The sequence below is a fragment of the Arachis duranensis genome, chromosome 9, assembly GCF_000817695.3.
Source record: "Arachis duranensis cultivar V14167 chromosome 9, aradu.V14167.gnm2.J7QH, whole genome shotgun sequence".
NCBI classification, from domain to species: domain Eukaryota; kingdom Viridiplantae; phylum Streptophyta; class Magnoliopsida; order Fabales; family Fabaceae; genus Arachis; species Arachis duranensis.
The window spans coordinates 108,755,625-108,783,557 of record NC_029780.3 but is presented as its reverse complement, the minus strand read 5'-3'; the positions used below and the strand labels follow the sequence as shown (position 1 = coordinate 108,783,557).

The 27,933-nt window shown below is 31.8% G+C and overlaps 1 protein-coding gene and 1 pseudogene across 1 annotated transcript; both read left to right on the top strand.

Annotated features, from left to right (window-relative positions):
- The first annotated feature begins 8,215 nt into the window (after nt 1-8,215).
- Nucleotides 8,216-13,479, top strand: LOC107466894 (uncharacterized; annotated as a pseudogene).
- A 7,722-nt stretch (nt 13,480-21,201) lies between these two features.
- Nucleotides 21,202-23,981, top strand: LOC107466844 (cytokinin hydroxylase). The gene is made up of 4 exons (XM_016085853.3): nt 21,202-21,515; nt 21,603-21,832; nt 22,268-22,861; nt 23,192-23,981. The coding sequence occupies exons 1-4, from the start codon at nt 21,242-21,244 to the stop codon at nt 23,615-23,617; spliced, it is 1,524 nt and encodes a 507-aa protein (XP_015941339.1). The 5' UTR covers nt 21,202-21,241; the 3' UTR covers nt 23,618-23,981.
- Nucleotides 23,982-27,933: the final 3,952 nt, after the last annotated feature.

Sequence of the window (27,933 nt, the reverse complement as noted above, 5' to 3'; positions counted from 1 at the left end):
AGAGGATTATATTTATCTTTTTCAATCAAAAAATTTGATTAAAAGAACTCACTTCATCAATAATATAACAAAAAAAAAATTTCGTTAGTTTTTTTTAAATAAATATCTTTCTAATATTTTCTTATACGTTTTTTTGAAAAGGAAAAGAAATTTCCAAACTTTTTTTTCTAAATTTCCAAAAACTTTGAATGGGCTGTATATTGGACTGGGACCTCACATTAGTGTTTGTTGTTTGGGCCTGACCTCGATATTTGGGTGAGAGAATTTTTTTATTATCTTCTAATGAAAATGTGATATAATGTTCATCCGTCGTCCCGCCGCCGTCGTCTGATTCCCTCGCCGGTGTCATCTGCTTCTGCGCCACCATCGTCTGCAACACCAAGCGGTATTTTAAGTTCTGTTAAATTTCAATGTTAAATTAATAAATTCCGTTGCTAATTGTTGCAAAATTCTGTTGACTTGTTAAGCATTAAATTGTATTTTCCCGCACCATGTTGAGTTTTTTTGAGTTTCAGGGAATGGAGTTCGTTAATACAATAGTTGAAAGTGCAAGGAAAGCTTCGAATAACAACACACGGTGATCAATGTTTGTCTCGCTGCTTCCTTCGTAGTGCTGACTGGTAGATCTTTCAATTAGGAAAAAATAATTGAGGCTCTGGAGACTGAGAAAGCGAATCTTGTAAAATCGAATAAGGATATTAAAAAGACGCTTTGGAATTGGAAGCAGCAGCTTTACGCTGAAGCCACCAACGAAGACGCCATCGTAAAATCCCGCATTCTACACTCGGTGATTTACTTCCTAGTTCCTACCCCTAATTTTGAAGAGTTTAATTTTGATATATTAGTGTAAATTTATAAAGTTATGCAATTACATCTATTATTTTGGGCAATCATTTAATGTGAAATAAGTTATTTTTGGTGTTACTTAATTTGGATGCATGCGAAGAACTGTTTGCATAAAAATTAAATTTATTTTTTTAAAGCAATTAGATTTGGAATTAGTTTGTATACTCACGTTATACAAATGTTTTAACTAAAACAAACATCCAATCATGTATCGATATGATTAGGTAATTAGTTTCAATTAAATTACTTGAATAGTGATTTGATTTACAGTCTGTATCTATTTATACTTTGATGAAGTTAAATAAAAAAGTACATATCCCATTGACACTTGGGTAAGCGGTTATCAGCATAAAAGCCTCATAAATTTTGGAATTTTGTTAGCTCTGTAGATGTTTAGAATTCAATTAATCTGTCAAAGATGTCAATTCAAATTTTAAATTCAATCTGGTTAAAGATGAGAAAAGACAATAAAAAAATAAGAATTCAAAGATAAGAAAAGGAGAAAGGAGAGAAAAAAGAAGACTAGGATGAATGGAAGAGAAAAGACATAGAGAAAGGAGAAAAAAAAGGAAGATAAGAAGGAGAAGGAGGAAGAGATGATAGAAAAAAGTGAAAAACAAAGGACATGAGATGACTTTTATTACATTTCTCTTTTTTTTGACATTATCATGAAATTTACCCATTATTTATAGAAGTACATCTACCATGCATATCTGCAATTTCTTTTTGTTCATCATCTCCATGCCTTATTCGTCAAGACATGTACAAACGATGATCATTCAATGTCTCTTATTTTTGTATACTTTTCTTTTTCTTATCCTTCAATTATTCAATTTGTCTAGCATTTTCAGCAAGTTGAGCTAAGTCATGATATTGTTGATTTACAAGATTCTTTCTAATCCATTTGTAGCCATTTTGACTTCAAAATCTGGAATTGGAGTAAAGCATCTATTTCTCGTGCAAGTGAATCAAAATTAAACTCATTTGATTTTCATAATGTCAATGTTGTGGTAGCTTGCTGAATAGGTTCTTACAATTGTTATCTTGTTTTTTATGTGATTTTTTGTGGTGTTGTGAATTTTGTGACATGGGAGCCACTGTTATACATATATCGTTTTTTCTACTATAGATTTAAAAATTTTTGAGAGGGAAAAAAGGCTTATTTCACAAAGCAATTGTGTTGGTATGCCCGATGATAATAAGTTTTTTACTCTTGCTATTTGATTATAAGGCAGTTGAGTGAATGTTAGATATTTTTTATGTCATTTTGATAAGAAATTCATTTGTTTTAAGAACTTATTATCGGTTTCTGGTTTCCGTAATAGAAATTTCCAGTCAGATAGAAATAATGATATGGTATAAACAGATCGAGAATGATAGCAGGACAAGGAGGCAATAACATTAGTTCAGTGAACTGTTAAAGTTAAAATTGTAAAAAAAAATTAAGGAGAAATATTGATACACAAATTTCACTCGTTAATCATTTAAATTTCAAATCAGAATATGTTCATCTCTAAAATACTTTATATTTTAATTTGGTTCTTCCCCTAACAATATTATTGCCAGTTTCAAGGCTGCCTCAGCTTTATAATTCTGGTTTGATGCCTAAAATATCATAAAGGATTGCAAAAGCTTGATGTTGGTCATCCAAGTTTGGATTTATAGTGTGAAAGCCAGATTTTCTTTCTGTAATGCGAATCTGGCTACATCATGATTTTTTATTCTTCTTGTACTACTTTATGGTTTCTCCAAGAGATGCTGTAAATGAAGACGCAAATTCATCTAGTCGCAGCAAGTTTATTGTCAGAAATCAACAAAATTGTTAGCAACTTGAAAGTTTTGACACTGAAACTCCAGAAGAGTGTTAGTAAAATAATTTCTAACGGAACAAAAACATATGATTCTGTGATACTGTGTTGTTTTAGTTAGCATGCAAATTTAGAACCTGAAAAGTGGTGAAACTTTCATCAATGGAAGGACAAAATCACATTTTTCTTATGGTTATATGTTTGATCTATGTAACAATGGAGTATGCTTATAAAAGCAGAAAGATTTTTTTTGGTGACTTAATAAAAAAGCAGAAAGATTTCATGTTGCACAATGAGTGATAAAAATTGTTGCTCAACATCATCTATTTCTCGTTATCTTAATTCCTTTCCCTTGTTTATTACTTATTCCAAATCGAAGTGATTGCTACTCTATTGTCTATTATATAAAATAAATATTTCAAAGAGTTAAAAGGTTAATTATATCATTTAGAACAATCAAATAAACACCATTAAACAACAAAATTATAAATTATTACCAACAAAAAAGGTTTTTTTAAACTAGTTTGAAAACATTTACAAATAAAAAATATTTACATATTCAACATTTTATACCCGATAAATAATCTAAATCCTATAATTATATTATATGTGGACAACCTAACTTAATCTAGGTATTAATAGATTGAATAATAATATTCTTATACATAAACCATAATACAACATTAAAATTGTTCTAATAAAATAACAAAATTAAATGAAAAAATTACTAATCTCACTCTAATATTTTAATAATGTGTCATCTCTTATTTAATTTGTTGATATCCACTAAAAACACCGTTAAAGAGTTCTATTACAAAGAATAATCTTTAAAAAAAATTCCAAATTTTCTCAAACTTAAGCATTTTTTTTCTTTTTTCGGTTTTAATCTAGTTTGCAGTTTATATATAAATGCATTTTTTAGATCAGTTTGGATAAATAACTTAATTAAGTTTATTTTTAAAAAATAGTTTAAACAATAAATACTTATATTAAAAGTAGTTTATAAATAAGTTATTTTGTATTTGATTTTTTAATTTTAAAAGTGTTTATTTTAAAAAATATATGATAAAAAAATTTATTATGAGAGAAGTTATTTTTTTAATTTTTTTATAAACACTTAAATAATTTCTTAAAAAGCTACAATTTAATTTTAAAAATTACACTAGATATTAATACTAATATTTTTCATAAATCAAAATTTCAAAAAAAAAAGTAACTTTTAAAACTTTTTAAACGAATCCAAATCTACGTACTCCGTACTCTGTACAATTTTGAAAATCGAGGATGAGCGGTAGAGTGAGCGGGGAAGAGACTTTGAGGGTGAAACACGGCGAGGCAATCGATAATGTCGCCGGAAGAGATAAGGGGGAGAGCGGGGGAGGGCTTGCAACAGCAGAAAAGGAGGATCATATTTCGGGAGGGATTTCTAAGTCTTTGAAGGTTTCTTTCAGGGATAAAGTTGTGGGTTCTAAGATTGCTAAAACTTTTTCACTCGTTGAAACTTTGTCGGGAGATAACATTGCGGTAGTTTCTGGGAAGCAAGGAGATCTCTTGCCACCGAGTGTCATATTTACCCAAGAAACTAAGAATTGTTTGCCAGAACCTTATAAGGATGCTATAGTGATTAAGGTACTAGGTAAACATTATAGCTACACTGCATTATCTCATAAACTCCGAATGGTATGGCGGATTAAGGGAGGTTTTGATTTATTGGACTTTTTGGGGTTTGACTACTTTCTTGTGAAGTTTGATGTGGTTGAGGAGCGAGAAAAGGTTCTCTTAGGAGGTCCATGGATGATTGAGGAAAATTATGTGGCAATGAAGCCTTGGGATCAAGAGTTTAGATCAAGTGAAAACTGTTTTGGAGCAACTTTAGTGTGGATTAGAATTTTCAGATTACCAATTTGGTGCTACCAAGAAGATGCAATGTTCCGTGTTGCGGCTGCAGTTGGCATTCCCGTCAAGGTTGATTTGGCAACAAAATTAGCTGAAAGAGGACGATATGCTCGAGCCTCTGTTTAGATAGATTTAGGATTGCCAGTGAATAAGAAGATTCTTATTGAAGGTGTTGAATATGATGTTAAATATAAAAGTCTTCACCTTATTTGTGACTCCTGTCTCAAGTTTGGTCATGATATGAGGTGTGCAAGACTGACAGCAATGCGGGAGGAGGAGGAACTAATGCCAAGGTGGTCGGCGATGTAGCAAAGCAGCCAGAAAATTCAAATTCAAAAAAATCCAGTGAATGTGGAAAAGGCAAGTTTTAATTTTGACAAGAATATTGGAGATGAGACTGTAAATGTTGCTGTCCCGGATTTGGTGGAGAGTGATTTAAATGCTGTTCATGTAGACCATCACAACATGAGGATTTGGAAGGCTAGACTCAAGTGATTAGGAAAGAAAAGTATAAAATGGGTCAAAAGCCTTCTCCTAGCACCCATCAGGTCCAACCAAAAGCAAGAAGACTCCTAACAAGGCTACCAATACTTGGACAAGGCCTAATCACCAACGTACAACACATGCTACTGGATCCAAAGTAAAATTAAGCAGAGGCATCAATATTGGAAAACCGGTTCGTGTGACTTCTTCGAGGATCCGGCACAATGTTCATCATCAGCAGCAAGGTGAGACAACAAATGTCATTGTGCGAAAGCGTCCTCGCCCAAACTCTTTGCAGAATTCACCAGTAGATAAGGATGGAGCATCGATGGCCGGTGTGGCGCAAGTTTTGACGGAAAAATTTGTGCTGCAACTTGAGAGTCCATTAAAGGCAGGATCGTCGAAGACAAGGACATCATGTTGAGTCTCGGGTTTGTTATTGGAGCTCCCTTTTTGCTGGTTTTTATGGATAGTTTCAATATCATGGCCTAGAATGTGAGGGGTGTGTCTAACAAGATGGCCCGTGTGCATTGAAAAATTTTGGTGAGAATATATAAACCATCTTTCTTCTTTCTCTTTGAGACTCATACCATGTTTAATAATTTGAAGAATTTTTGGGATAAGTTGGGTTTTCATTGTGTTGGTATTGAGGAAGCAGTAGGACACAGGGGTGGCATTTGGTTTCTATCTTCTATTGCTAATGCTTCTTGTGTGGTTATTAACCAATGTATCACAATGAAAGTGAGTGTGGGTAACTTAGTTTGGCTTTGTAGTACAGTGTAGCACTATCCGCAAGGCAAATATCTTCAGAATATGTCCTTGCCATTTTTCTTCAAAAATAAATGATAATAACAAATAAAATGAGTAGAAGTACATGCACAATAAAATTATTCACATGAATACTTAACAAACACATACATATATCAAACTATTCCATCATTGATCAAATAGCCAATATTTCCTTCAAAATCCTTAAAGAAACTAGATACATCATAATGAGTGGTGAAATTTTCATCATTAGAAACAAAATTTGTTTCCTTTGCTTTGTCATCCTTTTTCAAGAATACTTGATAAAGATCAACTAGGTGCCTTGGGGTACAACAGGTACGTGACCAATGGCCCTTTCCACCAAAACAGAAGCATTTATCCTCAATTGATTTACTTTGCCCATTGTTTCTTTCTTTATCTTACTTCTGGTGAGATCCTTTGTGAACATAATTCCTTTTCCTTCCATAATTTTTCTCGTTACTAAAACTTTGTCATTTACCTTTTCTGGGATAATGATTTATCGCATTTACTTCAGAAAATGAGGCGGCACCAGCTGGGTGCGTTTCATGATTTCTTAAAAGTAACTCATTGTTGCGTTCAACAACAAGAAAGCAAGAAATTAACTCAAAATATTTTTAAATTCTTTTTTCTCGATACTGCTGCTGCAGGAGCATATTCGAAGCATGGAAGGTCGAGAAAGTTTTCTCTAACATTCGGACTTGAGGAAGTATCACCGTCGTTTGATGATTGTACCTTTCTTCAAGGTCTTTCCACAGATCTGCAGGATCTTTTAATGTGAGATATTCATTTTTCAATCATACGTCAATATGACAACGAAGGAAAATTATGGCTTTGGCTAAATCCTTCTGGGATGTATTATTTTCGCCCTTAATGGTATCTCCAAGATCCATTGAATCAAGATGGATTTTAACATCTAGTATCCATGATATTACGGACCAGCACAAACGACACGCGGGCCAATCCGGTTCACGGACCACCTGACCCGGATGGTCCAATAAACGGGCGTGAGGCGCCCAAAAATCGGCCCGAACATGCGTCCCCTTACAGCTCATCACTACAGCTGTATTGGGAAACTTCAAGGAAGGTGGGTCTGTCCTTGCGGGACCCACTCCTGATAAGGTATAAATGGGGAGGGACCTACCCCTCCCCCAAGGTACGTCACAACTTTTCTCCCTTATCATCTGTACACCACCCTGACTTCGGCGTCGGAGTGTCTTTGCAGGTGACACCCCTCCTTCATGCGCAAGGAACTCGGGAAGACGGCAACCTCAGCTCCACCTTCACCCCCGCGACCCTGGATTAGGCGAAAACCCCACATTACCGGTAGAAGGATCTCCCGTAAACCGTTCGGTATCCGACTAACCGAACACATGATAAATAATTATTTTCAGATATATCAAAAGCGTTATATTTAAGATGAAAGAGATTCGACATAATAAAAATTTGTTATCTGAAATCTTCCTAAAATATCGTTAGAGCTTCGTGCTGATAACGTGTTGTAAAATAAATAAATAAATAAGGAAGAGGTAATATAAAATAAGGAAATATAATTAGATGAGAATATTCACCATAATTACTATCTCAATATAATAGAGATTATTAATATATTTACTAATATTATATATAAAGAATAAGAGAGAGGAGTATTTAAAATACTTGTAAAATAAAAAAGAGTAAAGTATCGTTTTTGCCCCAAGGTTTGGGGTAAATCCTATTTGTGTTCCTAACGTTTAAATCGTCCTATTTGTATCCCTAACGTTTGTAAAAGTTATTCAATGTTATCATGCCGTTAATTACACATCATGAACGCTTTAGTTTGAGTTTTAAAAATCTCTTCTTGAAGTTAGAATACAAATGTCTGGGATAGAATTGATGATCCACTCCGAAAAATAGCCCATCAAAAGTTAAAACTAATTCCTACAACATTTACATAATTCACTTTTCTAGGAACATAATTGAATTTAAACACAAATAGTGGGTATAATATTAAAATCGAACACATCCAAGTGAGACCTAATTGAGAATGAATACATCTAAGTGAGAATAATTAAAAAACGTAATCTGATTTGTTAGTATAATTGATAGTAGGATAACATTAAATCACTTTTATAAACGTTAGAGATATAAATAGGACGATTTAAATGTTAGGAACACAAATAAGACTTACCCCAAACGTTAGTGACAAAAACGATACTTTACTCAATAAAAAAAGAGAGAGAATATAAAAGAGAGAAAGTTATTATTGTTGTATCAAAAGTCTCACCCAATGCTCCTATTTATATATGTACAAGGCTCCACTTTTTCAAATGTTAAAAAACATGCACGTTTATTTTTTAATGTTTGTACTTCCCACTATTACTTGAAAAGAAGAATAGACAATACTAAATAGACACCGAATGGATATCCATATTGTAACAAAAACTAAGCATCTTGTGACTTGTTAATTAGAATGGTGCAATGATGATGATGGAGGTGGTACCACTATTCCCGACCTTGTGAGTTTAGCAGTGATGATGATGGAGGTAGTTTCCAATTTGAATCCAGTATTCCAGTTTACTTAATGTTTGAGGTTTCCCAATTCAATGCTGCAAAGGTTGTTTTAATTTATGTATATTTTTGTGGTCCTCTGTTGTATTGCAGTGTGAGAAGGTTCTTGACGGTTTGCTTCGCGATGGTAGCCTTACCCTCGCCGTCCAAGGAAAAGGCAGGTATTATTTTGCTTTGCTTCTATTAATTGTGAAAGAAAAGTATGTTCTTTTGTTACTATTTAAACTGATTAGTTGCTTCATCTGGCTCAAATTTCGATACATGTTTAGACGGCTTAGTTGGTTTTCTAAGAGAGGTATATTAGTACCTTTCTACTCAAATATAGTTAAAAGTGTGGCTCTCTATAAATCGTTGCAAGTTTAAATTCCAAATTGTGGTTCAGCTCTCTTATACGCTGCTAAATAGTAACACTGATTCCTCTAAAATTAGACATCTTCTTTTCTCTTTCAGAAAATCCTGGTGCTATAGAAGCTGTTTTTCGAGAGAGCTTTCATAAACTTTTGAAGGCACACTATATTGAACACTGCCCTGCGTCAGAGCCAGTTGTTTCTACACTCATTAAGGCAGAATCTGCTCCTAGAAAGCGGGGTTAAGATGGCCAAGGTAATTGGTTCTTTTCAATTTCTACAGACAGCTGGGTTAATTTTTATACAGGACCCGGATTTATAGTGTAGCAGTCCCCATTTCTTTGTCAGTTTGTAGTGTTATGAAAGTAATGATTTGTCTTACAATCAGATTTAGATGTCTGGGTATGTGTTGGGTAGGAAATTGAATAATTGGAACTAGCACAACCCATCTGTTGAGATTGGTAAAGATGTCAATCACTGAAATTATGGAGATTCATGCAAACAAATTTGAGCTGCAACCTGTTTGGTTTAGATTTCTGATGTACGGCAGCATTGATTAGAAAGTAATATTAAGGTAATGCGACATTGAGTTCAATTTAGTCGTTAATGTTTGGCTTTTGTATTACACTAATGACCCTCTATTTAGTACTTTCTGATTTGTTTGCTTAATACTTTAAAAGTTCTGGTTCAGCAATGATAATATAATATATATGGAAAATACATGAGCGCTGAAAAAAAGTGGATATTTGATCACCATTCAATATCATCATTTTGATTGAAGTTGCAACAGCATAGTGTTCACTATTGTAACCTAAATATGTATTACCTCAATGTTTTTTCTTTTTATTGATAAACAAAGAACTTTATTAAGATGGAAAAGAAGAGTTTTGACAATCCATGTTTGCAGAAATTTGAAGCACCAGAGACCATAGAACAATGCGTTCTAGAAGCTGCTGTGCCTGGGGAGGCAATCAGATTTGCTGTTACAGCATATACACTGGGTAATGCTGATAGAGAAGCAAAATCAGATGTTTCCTCCATGGTAAATGTTGGAGATAATAGTGGTAAGTTTATTGTCATCTTATGTGAATCACTAATTATCCAAGGTTAGTCGGTTACCAAAATTTACTGCACTCATATCAGTAGTATGATACTTCTTTTCCTTACTTTTTTACTTGGATTCAAGGTGGTATTGCAAACGAGGTGTCAATACTTTGGTGTGCAAATTTTGAGAAATTTATACGGCATCTTAGGCATAAGGTTGGTTTTTTTATAAGTTTCCTGCTTTTTTGTTTTTTCTTTCTAATGATCAGGTTGATATATTTATGGATCTCATGCCATAAGGTGCTGTTTCTATGTATTTGGTGAATTTTTCTTCTCCATCTTCCCTTAGCATTCTGTATATTATTATTGGAAGAATACACTTGAAATATTCCATGCAAATTACAGTTATTGGTCGAGAATGAAAGAAAGCGACTGGATGATGGAGCTGCAACTACCTTAAGTGCCATATTGGATGTGACTAAAACTGTTGAGGAAAAAGTAAAAATAGAGAAATCAGGTTAACCAGATTCCTTACTTCATAGACCTATGATATTACTGTTGTGGCTTTGATTTAACTATTGCCATTTGCCCATAGCACCAGTCAGAATTTGGAAACCTAATATTGGATGTTTGCTCCAGTGGTTTTCTCTTTTGTATTGGTTCTTTTCGTTAACAAGGGTTCCTCGTCCTCCTCTTCTCTTTGCATATCTTTGTCTTTGTCTTTGTCTAATCGATTTCTCCTTTTATGAAAAATAAGAAGAAAGAACTGCACAACTGTTATCTTTTGCACTTGGTTGCTAACAGAATGTTATCCTATATACGTTTCAGTTCCCCTATCACTGGAGTCCAATTTTACTGAAGTGACGAAAACTGAACACGGTCGTACTATGACCATAGATTGTGTTAGAGCTTCTCTAGTACAGTTGGGTTGTCCACAGAGGAACTTTGATGATTCATATAGTATTGGTACTGTGACATATCTTTTCCTCATGTTAGGCTATTTTGTGCAATATAAACATCCTCCTTTTGTTTTATTTATTTATTTTTTCTCCATTTGTTTATGCCGATGGAATTCTGGTTTGTAACTCTTTTTTATGGTTTGAAGTTCTGAATTAGTTTTCATTTCCTTTACAGATTTGAGGAGCATTGTTCAAATGGCTAGAAATGAGGAGGTTTCTATATCTGTCCTTTCCAAGTAAATTATAGTATTTATGTTTCTACATGTAGAACTCTTGTTTCTTGCGCTATGTTGCAGGTTGAGTCAATTGTCTTGAAAAGATTTGGAAGTGATGCGACAGAATATTTAGGCTCCTGTCAAAGTCTAACTGTTTTCTTGAGACAGATAAGGTTATTAATTGGAAAAAGCGAAAATTTAGAAAATGAAAATTATTGTCTGAATTTTTATTTCTATTGCATAAAGAAAATTCAAAGCCCTGTATATCTATGATATGGTACTATTTATGAAAATAAATGAGGTTGTATGAAAGGAATCTTTAGTTCTTTATGGTTTATTGAAATGCATTGAAGTGCTTTATAATCCCATTTTAGCTTTCAAAAGATGGTACTTTATGGAAGGATAACAACGTATGATGTGCCAAAACCCAATTAAAGAGATTGATGAATTGTCCTTTACTGTAATCCTCTTATAACCTTATACCTAATCTCTTTTCTTTGCAGATAGCAGAGTCTGCTCTTGTTGATAAAAAGGAAGCTCCTAGATTACTATACAAGTTATGGAAGGATAACTACTTGCATATGGAGGTGACAATCTGATAATATTTACACACGCACTTTGTGAAACAGTCTATTTTGTGGTTAGGAACTTAATAAAATATCTAATGTTCCTGCAATCTAATCTTGCTTCCAGAAATTAGTTGTAACTGCAGCTAAGCAATCGAGATTTATGTTGTGGAAAGTTGATAAGCCTCTGCTTTGGGAAATTGTGCTGGACGAGATGTACCATGCTGCCTTAAATTTGAGCTTAAGATTGGCTTTTGAGCAGGAAAAGGATGAAGATGTGAGTTACTCATTCTATAAGTTTGTTTAAAAATTTACCAGTCAATTGAGTTATACGCATTTTTTTTAATCCATCATTGTGAAATTTAGTAACAAATACATTGCTATAAAGATATACCAAAATTTTATGGTGATAAAAGATAAAGAGGGAACAGAGAGTGGTGCTTCTACCAAGTAAGAGCAGTCCAGAAATGTGCATCAATATCATTTTCATGGTGTTAAATGCAATAAATGACTCAACCACTCGCATAATAGTGTAAAAGCATTCATTCGTTCTTCAACATTATCAAAGTGAACCCAACAAATCAAATCAAATAATAACCGACCAATGTTTGTACATAAAATGTTCCTATGTAATAATGTAACACAAGATAACCATTAATTCCGATCTCTGCTAGGTTAAGCAATATTTAATCATTTATGATCTTGTTATACATGTAATAATATGATTATAAAATTCAATAGTTGACAGAAGAAACTGCAAATAGAATAACAGTTTAGGAACTGTTATACTTACTGTGCATGCATATAAAATCAACTTCTAGAATGGACCTACTTTCAAATGTTTTGTTGTTTTCAGGGGTATATGCCAAATACCTCTTTTCCTCTCAGGCATATTGCTAAACCAAGACATACTCCAATAATAATGGGGTCAAAATTATGTATAAATATAAGTGAGAAATTTTACGATTGTTTTAAATTGAAAGCAACTTGATTGAAGAATTTAAGAAACATTCTCCAGCCTAATTACTCTCTTCCTCTTGACTTTTAAATAAAGATATATAAAAGTGATGGTGTGAAAGCGGCAATACATGTTATTAATTACCATGTATGCCGCGTGGGGAAAAGGAAGCAGCAAGTTACACCTGTACTTGTACCTTAAAACAAGTACAAGTGGGAATCTAAGAATCACTATATTAAAATTTTAAACTCTTGGATTTTAGTTAGCGGGTTGACTTTCATGTTTATATTTGTTTTTCTTTATGTTGACCTAAGAAAAAACAAGTTAATGACTATCTATACTATGTCAATTACTGTGCTTTTAGCAGCCTAATTAAATATAATTGTCTGGAAGGGTAAAACTATTGGAATTTGACTAGGTATAATATGGCGCGCAATTTAGAAAAAAAAAAGTTTGAATTGGTTTACAAAAGTGCCAATTCTCTTTTTTTTTTTCCCCTGTAGTTTCCATTTGATATTATAGTTATTATTGTTGATTCAACATCTAAAATTAAAATTGTACTCCTATATAATTGATTCAGAGTATTTATCACTTGTATAGCAATTTGTATATGAAAAAAAGATTAAAAAACTAAAAAATCTTAAATCCTAAATTCTAATATTTGATCAACTATATATTCTGTCATCATCATTTTTTTTCTTGTTTTTTATGTAATCTTCTTCCTTCTCTTTTATATTGCCTGAAAAAATGTTTATTGTTAATTATGTATAATATTGTGCGAGATAGCTAGAAGAAATCATTCAAGTATATAGATATATAACTTTATTTTATCTAATCTGTGTATAAAAATTTAAATAATTCTTTCTATATGTGCAGATGAAATGGGTAATGAATGAAGCCCTAAGACTATATTGAGTATATTCAGCAAAAGGCAAGCAAGGGAAGACATTCAAGTCAACGGTTTAACTAACGGTGCCTAAAAGGAACCAATATGTGGATCGACGTGGTGGCCATGCCATGCACCATGACCAGGAGCTTATTATGTGATTAATTTTTTGTGTTTTTGAAAAGTTTGATTATTTCATTCAAACTTAATTTTGATGCATTGTCATTATAGAATAATTTTATAAATATATTTAATTAAGTAATGTTATATCAGTAAAAATAACTATCATTTACATTAATCGCATAAATAATTATAATTGTATTACACTATCAGTGCATCAAATTAAAATTAAATTCATATTATGAAAACTTTCATTTTTTTCTGTGAATAAATGAACTATTTTAGTAGTTGATTATTTTAGTTTGATAAAAAAAGTGTGAAATACAGATTTACATGAATCTATAATTATTGATTTAGTAGCTGATTTATTATATTAGTAAAATATTTTTTCACACTTTTAATCTTGTGATATTACATAAATAATATTTATTAACAATAAAAATAAACAGCCAACGAGTTATAACTTAAATAGTATAGTCTCCCATACTTATTTAGAGGTCGCAATTTCGAGTGATCTTACTTTGGTAAAATAAAAAAAAACAATAAAAATGACAAATCTTTTATTGATTCAGTCGCATACAATATATAATAGCACTCTTTTCCTTTCGTTTTTTCTTGCTTATTCTCAAAAGTAGTAGTGTCCTTTGAATTCCATGAAACCAAGTTCGTTGGTTAATAACTTAATATACGGTATCATTACGGTCAAGCCGTTTGCGTGTTCAAAGTTAGCTACAACAAATTCTTATTGTCGTGCTGCTCGAATTTCTTTTGTCATTAGTATTATTTGCACACTTTTTGTTATATTATTTTCATAATAATATAAAAAATATAAAAAATTATTTTTAATAAGTTAATATTAGTTAATTTTTTTTCTAAAATTTTTCATAAAGTAATTGAGACATTTTCTTTCTATTATGTTTGCGCAGATAATAATCTCGCTCGTGAAGCTGAAGGATTCATTTTCATTTTTATCATTTGTTCATTTTGAAATAGGTAGAAAGCTAACACATACATATGGAATGAAATTAGTAATAATAACATAGGGTCCACTTTTATTATAAAACTATATAAATTTAAAATGATAAAATTGTGCCTTTATAGGAAAAAGTATCAAGCATATTTACCATGAGAGAATCATCTTTTATATTATAAACACTATATATTAATATATTCATGAGAAATTAAGTGGCTTAACTTATTTTAAAGTTAGTTCAAAAAATAAGAATTATCTTACACTTATTATTTATAAACACTATTAAATTTTAATTTTAGATAATGTAAATTTTAATACATATTTCTTTATATTTAAGATCGAACAAAATTAAAATTTAGAATATAAAATTTGAAGAGGACTTTAATTTTGTATAATGTGAAAATAATCCAATAATAATTTTTAATCTAATTCTAATATCATATCAAAAGTTAAATAAACCTAACTTAAATAAAAAAAATTAGTTTAAAAAATGGATTAATCTCCACGTACAACCCTTTTTAATATACAAGTCATACAAGTCCTAAAAATCCCTAATTTTTAAAATGCGCCTCTTATGGCATGTATGTTTCACGCGCATCCTTAACAGATTTTTCAGTCAATCAACACGTAAATATATAACTTCTTTTTTCGAAAGAATTTCGTTTTTTTTTTTTTTGAATTCCTTCTACATTTTTTTGTCTTTTCTCTTCGATCTCTTCTACATTTTTTTGTCTTTTCTCTTCGATCTCTTTCGTGCATTTCTCTCTCCCTTTTCCTTCGCTGTTTTCGTAAGTTTCTCTCTCTTCTCTTTCTTCGTTTTTCTCGTTTTTCATTGTTTTTGAAATTAAACTCTGAAATTGTTTTGAAAATAATGGATGATTCAACTTCAGATTATCAGCTGAACCAGAGCGAAGTTGATTTTGAATTTGAATTCAATGAAGTTCCCGAGGTGTGGTTTAATTCCAGTTAATAATTGAATTTGGATTTGAATCCAGTTAGTAGTTTATAATTGTGTAGTTGAATAATGCGTGAACCTTGTCTATGAAATTTGTTGTTCATTATTCCTTGTTTGAATTGAATCTAATATACTAGTTCTGATGAATTTTTTGCATTTTATATCAGATGTTCGGGTGTAAATCAGGAATATTTGGGTGTATTTTAGGAAAGTTTGGGTGTATTTATAGTTTATGACTTTTCATCTCACTTAGGGTGAATTGTCTTATTCTTTTAGTTGAATTGTTTTAGTTTCTGTTTAATGATGATTCATGAATCTGATTTTTGTTATTTTTTATGATAGTTTTATAATTCTATTTGCATTTTATAGTTTATACTTGTTTTAATATGGTGTATTTTTTTTGTGTATTTTGCAGCCCCTTTATGGCATTGATGAGCAGTTTGTTCTCTATATACAAGTGTTTTTTTCGTACAAGTCTTTACAAGTCTTCTTCTCCTTTTATTGTTTTGAATCCAATCAAGTGGCTGAGGTGTGGTTCAATTCAGAAGAAAAAAATGTAACATTAGAGGAAATATTTTTTTATACAAAAATGCTATTTGTACACTAAAATCAGCTACTAAAATCAACTACCAATGTATTTGTGTATAAATACATGTGTGGTTTAATTTATTTTCAATGTATATTTATATTCCAGTATGTATTTTATACTGGTGACTGACTTTGGTGGCTAATTTTAGTGTACACGTAGCATAACTCATTTCTGTATTTGCAGCAAATTTGAGTATAAAACGAAGATATTTGGGTGTATTTTTATTCTGATAAGTTCTAGATAATTTAGAACTCTTCATCTTCCTCTTCCTCATCTTCTGCTGTTCTTCAGTTCTTCATCTTCTTATTTCATATTCTCATAATTTTTTTTGGAAAAAAATTAAACAAAAAAAAATACATAATGTTACAAAATCAAAACAAAAAGAAAAAAAATACGATGATGAAGATGAAACACGTAAAGAAAAAAAAGAGAAACACAAAAAAAAAGAAAAGAAAAAGGAAGAAGAGGAAGAGCAGAAAAAATGCGAAAAAAAGTGACAGTTATGATTTTTATTAAAAAAGAAGAAGAGTCGTTCTTAATATTAAAGAAGCGCTTTGAAAACGTAATATATGTATTAACACATTTTTGTAAATGAATGTAATTTCTATTAAGTTTAGTCTAACTTATAAAATTTATAAATTAAAAAAATTTATATGTATAACGTACCTGTTAAAAAATAAGAATTACCTCATATTTACAAGAGTTACGAGACTTTCTTGATAATATATATATGCAGAGACAGATGCAAGGGGAGCGTGTGACCTGTGGGGGCGAGAAATACCCACATGAAACTTGTGTATGTATTAGTGTATCTGGCGCACTAAAACAATAGCCCATTTCTAAGTAGGGTAGATATTCAATGATCATACAGAATTTATGTTCCATGTGTATCTAATTTAAGATTTTATATTAATAAAAATAATAATCTTTTATATATATTGACCGTGAATTAGGGATGGCAAAAATTTCTAGCGGGACAGATATTCGCGAGAATTTATCCGTTACAGGACGGATATGGGGACGATTTTGTACCCGCGGGACGGGAGACGGGGTCCCGTATATTAAATGGGGCGGGGCGGGAATAGAGATCCCCGTTCCGTGGAGACCCGTTTAAACTCCGTTTATATAAAAAGACTAGAATATCCCATTTGTGTGTACTATGATTTTGTTAAGTATTTGTTATAATTATTGAGTTAGGTTAAGTATAATTTATATGATTATAATTAAACATTTATTATCATCTTCATTATCTTTGTTTGCTTTTTCTGTTATAATTACTGTGATTTGAATAAACATTTGTTATAATTATTCTGAAATTTTTATTATTTTACTGATTTTGAATTTTTGGTTAAGCATTTAAGTACTATACATGTAATTCATAATATTGAAGTAGATATTGATGTAAGTAAAATACTAAATTATATACAATACACTATTTTTTAATTTTTTTCTAATTTTTTTCAATTTTTATTATTTTTTATAAAAATCTACGGATATCCGTGGAGACCCGGGTCCCCGGCGGATATGGGGCCCCCGTTACCCGTCACGGGGATGGGGCGGGGACGGGGACGGATAATGGAGGCGGGGGCGGGGGACGGGGGGCATGTCCCCGCCCCCATGGGGACCCGTTGCCATCCCTAAGAATGAATGTGGAAAATGAGAAATTGTTGAATCAGCAACAACCAGCGTAGAGAATCGCACCTCAGTGGAAAAGCAGTGAAAAACCTGAAATTCAACAAAATATCAATCAAGCCAGTCCAAATAAATTGAAATTCCAGACTCAAGAATCATAATAGCATGTGACAAATGTTGATAAGAAAATCATAATTTTAATCTAAATTAACCTAATCAGCAAAAATAAATTTGATTAAATAAAATTACTAAAGTAAAAAATTTAAAATTTATTACTAATAATAAATTAACTTTAACATACATTGTCACCAGAGGTATATATGGTCCAGCCTGATCCGAATATTCGGTTCGAATTCGAATATTTTAAGGGCTAATTTAGTGTGATTTTATCGGGTTTAAGACTAAGTAAAAGTTTCAAAAATAGACGCGATCATTATTTAGGACCGGATTCGGATCAAGATGAACCCGGTTTTACCCGATCCATGTGCACCCTAAAAAAAACTAAAAAAGGTATACATATTTTAAATTAATTTTAATATTATAGTATATTAATTACAAGTTTATTGTTTTATTTTCAATCACACTTGTTAAATTAAAAAATAAATAAAAAAGTATCAAATTAAAATTTATGAATAAATTCAAATTCAAATATAAATATCAATTTCTCAATAACAAGCTTTTTCTTTATAAATAAGTGTATCATAAATAATCTTATTATAAATTATTTTTAAACTTTTAAAGATCCGATTTTCACTTAATTTAGACTCGATATAATTATAATCCAAAAATATTTATGTTTCATCAAATCTAGAATCAAATTAAAATCTAAAAAATAGACTCAATATTTATTTAAAATTAAATCTAAATTAAGACAATCTCGATTTCACCCTATCTATATACCCCTTAAAATTGTTAGGCATTTGTTATCAACAACCCAAGTGCCGAAGTTAAATATAAAAAGTTGGTCATTCAATATATATTTTCGATATCATATATAAGTGGGTTATATTTGGACAAATTCGACTTGAATTTTATGACACTAAACAATTTTTCATATTCTTAAAATATATATTAACTAATTTTTTTTATCGAAAATAAAGAAATTTAAAATTGTAATCTCTTAGATGAATATGTGACAATTATATCATTTAAATTATAATTCATTGGTTATTAACTAAATTTTTTTAATTTGAATATATGTAGCTGTTTATATATATAAAATATTTTTATGTTTTTATATAAAAATATAATTAAAATATATACATATATATATTATATTAAATAATTTGATATATCAAATAAACCGCACGATCTAACAAAGATCAGAGTTGTGTGGTGCCGCTTTTCGTATCTGTGTGTAATCCGCGTGTTCATATCAGCATGCAGCAAGTAATACGTACACTTTTATTCCATTAATTTTTCTTTCAATTTAATTTGAGGCAAACAAGCTAAGGTCAATGATATCAACAAAACGGTCAACAACCAGATTTATTTATTTATTTCTAGTTTAGCCGCATGCAATAAGCTAGCCGGCCACTTCTAAATAATGAAGTACTCATCACTTTGCATGGAACCAATAATTACGATATATACTCTATAATTATTACACATATACTATTTCGAAGTTATCAGTTAAAATTTAATAATTTAATTATAATCATATAATGTATATATTTTGTATCGAGTTATATACTACGTATACACTAAAATCAGCACTAAAATCAGTTATTAGTATAAAATATATGTTGAAATAAAATACATATTAAAAATAAATTAAACTACACATGTATTTATAAATAAATACATTAGTAATTGATTTTAATAGTTAATTTTAGCGTACAAAATATAAATAACATTTTTATTTTATATCTACTACTTTAACCATGTATAACATTATGTTTGATTTTGAGAATAAAATATTAAAATTAAAAATAAAAATATAAAAAATTATTTTTATATTTTGTTTGATAAAAAATTTAATATAAGATAAAATAAAGAATTAAATAATACAAATAATTATATACAAATATATAATAGTTAATTTTAATGACTAATGTAAAATACACAGTATTTTTATGAAAATAAAGGCCGTATGATAATTTTTATGTTCTCTTGACAACAAAATACCAAATGGTAAGACTTTATAATTGTCAGAAATTCCTTTCTCTTGTAGTTAACTTTTGAAATTGGATCACTAAATTTTAATACAATATATTAAAATTTATTTCGCATTATTATTTAATTAAATAATCATCACCAGCCAATAATAGATATTCAATAATGATTTTAATAATTAATTTTATGTTTTTTATTTCAAATTATTTAAGTGAAACAATATATATTTTTGAACAATATTAGAACATTATTTTTTTTAACTAATAGTAGTTAATTTTTTAAGATTATTTATTTAACTTAATTTATGAATTCTAAAAAGATAAGTAATATTAATTAATTAAAAACTAATTATCTATATATTTTAGAGGAGTGCTACACATACAAGTTATTTGGTTTACAAGTCATACAAGTTGGAAGAAACTTAATAAAAAGCACGCTGTCCCATATACGATTTTCACGGCGTGCTTCGCGTTCCTCATTCTCCTCCTCCTCCTCTTCCTTCTTCTTCTCCTTCTTCTTCTCCTACTCTTCTTTTTCTTCCTCTATGAAAACGAGTTTCTTACCAAATTTGTTCGATATCCTTAGTGCGTTCTCTCTTTGCCTTTTCATTAATTCGTTGTTTTATCTATGTTTATCATTGGTATTCTTACTTCGTTTTTTTTTTCGATTTTTATGGTTTCTGAAATCAAGCTTTGAAATCGTTTTAAATATAATGAAACTTTAGAAATACACCCAAACGATTACAGAAATACACCCAAACGATTACAGAAATACACACAAAGGATTTAAAAAATACACCCAAAATTCGTTGAAGTGCACCTTATGCATAATTCACAACTCTTCCTCTTTCTCCTCCTCATCTTCTACTGCTTCTTCTTCTTCTTCATTTTCTTATTTCATATTCTTATAATTCCTTTTGGAGGAAAAAATCAAACAAAGAAAAAAAATACATAATATTGTAAAATCAAAAGAAAAATAAGAAAAAACACGACGATGAAGATGAGACACTTCAAAAACGAAGAGGCACGGAAAAAGAAGAAGAAGGAGAAGAAAAAGAGAAGGCAGGAAGAAAGAAAAAAATGACTTATATGACTTGTATGTAAAATTTTTTTCTATATTTTATATTAAAATTCTCATATCACTTAAAAGTATATGAATGATATTTTTTTTTTTTTGACGTGCTTTAAAGATAAAACCTCCCAACCAGACGATTTTATTGTAATAAAAAATAAAAAAAAATATTTGAAAAAGGAAAGCGAGCATTTGAAAGAAGAAAAAACATAGGGTTGGACCGAGAAGGAAAAAGATTCAAAGGGCTAATAAGTAAAAATCACGAGGGTCAAAAGGTTCAACATGAGATTATCGACACTGAAATATATATTCAAAATCAGGTACGGTGTCACCTTTTGTAGTCAAAAGCAACGCGTTCCTCGTCCTATAAATACCACCTTACTTCCTCTCCACAACACATCACATACAACAACCAACTCCATTAATTAGATTACATACATACATGGAATTTTTAGGGTTACCTGCGACTCTTGTTGCCCTATTGGCATCATTTTGCTTCCTGTTGATCTTGATACTAACATATGCATGGTGGGTTTCCCCATTTCTAACACATAACAAGCTTAAGAGATGTGGATTTGTAGGGCCAAACCCAAGTTTCCCACTTGGAAACATCAAAGAGATGAAAAACAATAAGAATATTAAATCTTCCTCAGCATCAACCCATGATATACACTCACAAGTTTTTCCCTACTTCTCTTTCTGGCAGAAATCTTATGGTAAGCAAAAATAATAAATAATTAAATTAAATAATAAATGTATGATGGACCACCTATATATATATAATGATGTTTATGTATATGTAGGTAAGGTATTTGTTTATTGGCTAGGGACGGAGCCATTCTTGTACATTGCGGAGCCAGAGTTGTTGAAGAGAATTTCCACGGAGGTCATGGCCAAGAGATGGGGGAAGCCAAGTGTGTTTAGAAATGACAGAGACCCCATGTTTGGGAGTGGCTTGGTCATGGTTGAAGGCAACGATTGGGTTCGTCATCGCCACATTGTTGCACCCGCATTCAATCCCATTAATCTCAAGGTATCATACTTTTTCCTCTATGCAAGTTGCACTTTATTATATTAGTTAGGATTATGTTACGTGTACACCAAAATCAGTTATCAAAGTCAGTCATTACTATAAAATACATATTGAAATATAAATACATATTTAAAATAAATTAAATTACATATGTATTTATACACAAATATATTAGTGACTAATTTTAGTAGCTGATTTTGATGTACAAATAACATTTTTCTATTATTTATCTACACATAGTCCGCGTGTGCGTGCACGTCCATCTTGAAAAGTACGCATGCACTTTTACAAAGTAGCTGCGACTCTTTTTCTATTGGTTTGCCACACACATAGTTGGTATATTTTAACTAGCAAATTGAATTGAACAAATCAAGGACAGAATTTCCTAATTAAGGAAGTTACGAAGAAACTAAACATTTTGTTTTAATTGAATAGGCGATGGCAAGCGTGATGAGTGAGTCGACAAATGAAATGATATCTCGATGGAGCAGCCAAATTAAGATCGGAAAACACGAAATCAACGTGGAGAGTGAGGTCATAACCCTCGCCGGAGAGATCATCGCCCGAACTATCTTCGGCTTGAAAGACGAGAGCGCTAGAGGCATTTTCAACAGGCTCAGCGCCCTTCAAATGACTCTCTTCAACACCAATCGCTACGTCGGGGTTCCATTCGGCAAGTACTTCAAGGTCAAGAAAACCCTAAAGGCCAAGAAATTAGGCGAAGAAATCGACCAGCTCTTGTTGTCTATCATTGAAGCTCGCAAGGCCTCGCCCAAGCCCAAGGGTTCTCAGAACGATTTGCTGTGTTTGCTGCTCCAAGAAAATAAGCTCACGACGAGGGAGCTTGTTGATGAATGCAAGACCTTCTTTTTCGGCGGCCATGAAACCACTGCGCTTTCTCTCACCTGGACTTTGCTGCTGCTCGCTATGCATCAAGATTGTCAGAACCAATTGAGACATGAGATTCAACAACGTCTTGCTCAACACAATCACGTTATTGATCTCGCCATGCTCTCTAGCTTAACCAAGGTAATTAATTACTAATTACTTCAAGCGCGTGTGCAATTGAAGCATGTGATTTAATTGCTGAATTATTGGGGAACATACTGACCCACTTTGTCATCTAAATTGAGAGAATGTGTCCCACTAAGCACTTTACTAGCATACTTTATAAAAATATTATAAAATTAAGTGTCACTTTCTTTCTACTTTTTAATTTCTCTATCAATTGCTTACCTGACATCATGCTGCATCTTATAACTAAAAAGCAACTTATATATTAACATTATTCGTTCATTAGAATTACTAAATAACTTGAAAAAGATCACATTATTAATTTATACTTTGATACATATGCAGATGAAGTGGGTGATGAATGAAGCTCTAAGGCTGTACCCTCCTTCACCAAATGTGCAAAGGCAAGCAAGAGACGACATTCAAATTGATGGTTTAACAGTGCCTAAAGGAACCAACATGTGGATTGATGTGGTGGCCATGCACCATGACCCGGAGCTATGGGGACACGATGCTAATGAGTTCAAGCCAGAGAGGTTCATGGAGGATGTGAACGGTGGATGCAAACACAAGATGGGTTACTTGCCATTTGGATTTGGAGGGAGAATGTGTGTTGGTAGGAACTTGGCATTCATGGAGTACAAGATTGTGTTAACTCTACTTCTCTCTAAGTTTAGTTTCAACATTTCTCCAACTTACCGTCACTCACCAACTATCATGCTCTCTCTAAGGCCTACCCATGGAGTCCCACTCATAGTTCAGCCCCTTTAGACCATTCAATTAGACCAAATTAAAGAAATACTCATTTTTAAAAAGTATATATAGAGCACATGCTTTTAATTAATTATTTCTAATACAGTTTTAGTTGGCATGGTCCCCTGATGTCTTCAGAATGAACTCAATTATATACAAGTATATGTAGTTTACAGGACTAATTAGTATGTATTTTCCCCACTGTTGGTTCTGGATTAATTGTTAGCTAACTAGAGTAGCCAAGTTTTTGGGGGATACATTTGTTTGTTTGGGATTTAATTATGCATCCGGTATGTATTTGTATGTTGAATGAGCCTGATCTATGTATCATGTATGTATTGATCAAAATTTAATATCATTCTTTATATTTCTCTTTCATATATTTATCTCATCTTGATTAGTTCTCTTACTTGATACTTATTAATTAGTTGTAGCTAGGTATGGTCTAGTGAAATATCGCTTGATCAAAAAACAAGTATTAGGCTCCTCATCAATAGAAGCATCCTTAATGTATTCACTACCCTAAAAAAACAAGCATATATATTTGTTGAGCCATCAATCAAACACTACTTTATGTCTCTCTTTAATTTATGGACTCGAATAGTAGTTATTTTGGTATTTGTATGGAAATTCGTTAGGTTTAAAAAAGAATTACCTGCTGACTAGATAGATTGATTTAAATAGTAAAATGACTATTTCACCTAAAAATTATTGGGATATGTAGCTAATTACCGATATTTTTAATAAATTATCAAAGTTGTTATAACGAAATAAAAAATTATTTGTGCATATATGATGAGAACTCATCAAATTTAAACCTCTTTGGTTTCATGAAAAATTGGCATGTTTATTATGGAAATCACGCATTAGCTTATAGAATAAAGTGTGTTGGCATGTCTGGCAGAAACGACAAATTAATTTATAGTTACAGTCATTGCTGCAACCTCATTTAGTCTTACATAGATTAAGGTAGGTAACTGTATGTATGTTGGGAGCTTATTAGATAGTAAATGCGAATCAATTAACAATGTCTAAACACATAGATGACGCCATAAGATATTATATTATTACATACATACAACAACTAATTACATTATATATTCCAAAAATATTATTTATACACTAAAATCAGCTACTAAAATCAACCATTAATATATTTGTGTATAAATACATATGTGATTTAATTTATTTTTAATATCTATTTATATTTTAATATATATTTTATACTAACTAATTTTAATAGCTAATTTTAGTGTACAAATAACATAATTCTATATATTCAATTGTCTATTTGTCTGCGATAAGAGTGAAATTCACTATTCAGCATGACATGTTTCAAAAGATATCAAAATGAAAATTAAGTTCTTCTAGAACACACACACTGTTAAGAGTATTGAGATGCCACATATTGAGATGCCACATAATAAGACATGTATAACATATTAGAATTTGTTAGAGAAATCAATTTAAAAAAAGCTGAGAAGTTACATCTAATAAAAAGTAGTTAGAGCTCATTCACTATAAGTACCAATGCACTGTAATAAACTAGTCAGTTCAGCTAATACAATTCATTTTCTAGAAAATTATCCTCATTCTCTCTTTTTTTCTCTCTCTTTCTCTCTCTCTCTTTCTCTTTCTCTCTCTTCTTTCATTCTTGTTCTTCATCTTCAAGAGTCTGATACTTTCACATGGTATCAGAGCTCAATGATCCATGAAGAACACTGCGCCAACACCAAAAGCTCCAATGAGCTTCCTCAATTAGAACAAGTTCACTGCGTTTTCAACCATTAAACTCAACGAGAACAACTACAAAGCATGAAAGAAGCAAGTACTAGTATGCATAAAGGTGAACAAGCTTTAAAGTTATCTTGATCTAAGGATGGTACCTGTTAGGTTTAGCTCAGAATCAGACAGACATGAAGAAATCGAAGCTCAAAGCTACACAGACTGGGAAGTGCAAGATCAGTGCCTTGTGGCTTGGTTAACAGCAACAATAGAGTCTAACTTTGTCAACCGTGTAATTGAGTACGATTATGCATACTAGATCTGAAATGTGTTGGGTGAATATTTTGAGTCTAGAGTCAAATCGAGGATTAAGCAGCTCAAGACTCAATTAAAGATACTCAAAAAGTACGATTCTCCAATATTTTGAGTTTGAGTCAAATCAAGGATTAAGCAACTCAAGACTCAGTTAAAGATACTCAAAAAGCATGGTTCTCCAATAACCGAATACATGGCGAAGATCAATCAAGTTGGTAATGTACTTAATGCACTTGGAGCTCCACTAACCAAGGACGAGTATATTGAAGTTGCACTGGGAGGGCTTGGCGAAGAATACAATGTTTTCATCACCGTGGCAACAACAAGGATTGAAGAGACGTCAGAAAACGAGTTTGAATCTCAGTTGCTCGCTTAAGAAGAATTAGTTAACAGATTTAGAAGGACGGAGCTAAGACCAATTCAGGCAAACATTGATCAAAGAGAAGATACTCCAGAAAGATTTCAAGGAAAAGAGTTCAACAACTACAGAAGAGGTTTTCGAGGCTCAAGAGGCAGAAGCTATTTCAGAGGCACAGGAAGGTCATCATGGTGGCAAGGCAGTAGATTGCAATGCCAACTTTGTGAAAAACTTGGCCATACAGTAGTGCATTATTTTCACAGGTTTAACCAAGACTTTATGAATCCACAAATGCAGCCCCTCAATGCAGCACAGCCACCTTCAGCAGCATTCACAATGGTATAAGTTCTCAAAACTCTCAACAAAGATTTCAAGAAGTGAAGACCCAGCCTCCCGCACCACTCAATCCTCAAACATTCCTTACACTGCCTTCAGCTCTCCCAGACACAGCTTGGTACCCTGATTCGGGTGCATCTCATCACATCACGTTTGACAAAATGAACCTCATCACAGGATCTGATTATGATGGCACTGAACAATTGTTTGGAGGTAATGGCCAATGTATGGGTATTAAACACATTGAAAGTTCATTCATGCATGCATCTTTATCTAACAGACCTTTCAAATTGTAAAACCTATTACATGTACCTAATAATCCAAAAATTTAGTAAGTGTAGCCAAATTTACCTTAGACAATAGTGTGTTTTTTTAGTTTTGGCCTATCTTTGTAATGTTAAATGTCAGATCTCCAAGAAAATCCTCCTTCAAGGATTGCTTAAAGAAGGGCTTTACAAGTTTGAAGGGATCGAAATTGGCCCAAGAACAAAGTCTGTACCTGTTAATCCTACTTGTTTCACTGCAAATATTATTGAAAACTCCAAAAATACATATGTTGAATCTGAAAATGAGTATATGCAAGCCATTGCTAATGCAAGTTCAGCATTGAATAATAAAGAGAGAGCTTATGCACCCTCTCACCTAGCCAAACTGAATTTTAATTCAACGGCAAATAAATTTGTTACAAGTCCAATTTCAATTTGTAATTCTGCCTCTCAATTGTCTATAAATACCTTAGTAAGTCCTATTTCAAATGCAGAAGCCCATGTCACTTGTGAAAGGATCGGTGATACAATCCAATTATGGCATAGAAAATTAGGACATCCATCTGATAAGGTGGTAACTCTAGTGATGAATCAATGTAATGCTTCAAGTTCTGATAATTCAATGAATAAAATTAGTTATGATCCCTCATTATGCAATGCTTGCTGTATTAGTAAAATTCACCAACTACCTCATCTTGAATCTCATTCTAACTATGCACCTTTAGACCTTATATTTTCTGACATTTGGGGCCAGCACCCATATACAGCAGATCAGGTTATAGGTACTATATCTATTTTATTGATGCAAACATAAAGTATACTTACACATACCTACTCAAGACCAAAAGCCAAGCATTTGAAGCATTTCAGCAATACAAGTCAACAATTGAACTCAATACTGGACTAAAAATAAAAGCCTTACAAACAGAAAATAGTGAAGAATATTTGTCCACACTATTCAAGCAGTTTTTGGTAAAAAATGGCATCCAACACAGACTTACATGTCTCTATACCCATCAGCAAAATGGCTTAGTGGAAAGAAAACACAAGCATATCATAGAAACCTCACTCACATTGCTAGCCTAAACTAACCTTCCTTTAAACTTTTGGGATGAATCAACCCTCACTGTCACTTACCTCATTAATAGATTACCCACCCAAACTCTTAACAACAAAACACCTTTTGAAGCCCTCACCAACAAAACTAGATTACAATATCTTACAACCCTTTTGGATGCACATGTTATCCGCTTTTCAAACCTTACAATGCACACAAGTTTGATCATAGATCCCAAAAATCCATTTTCATAGGTTATGCCCCCAACTACAGAGGT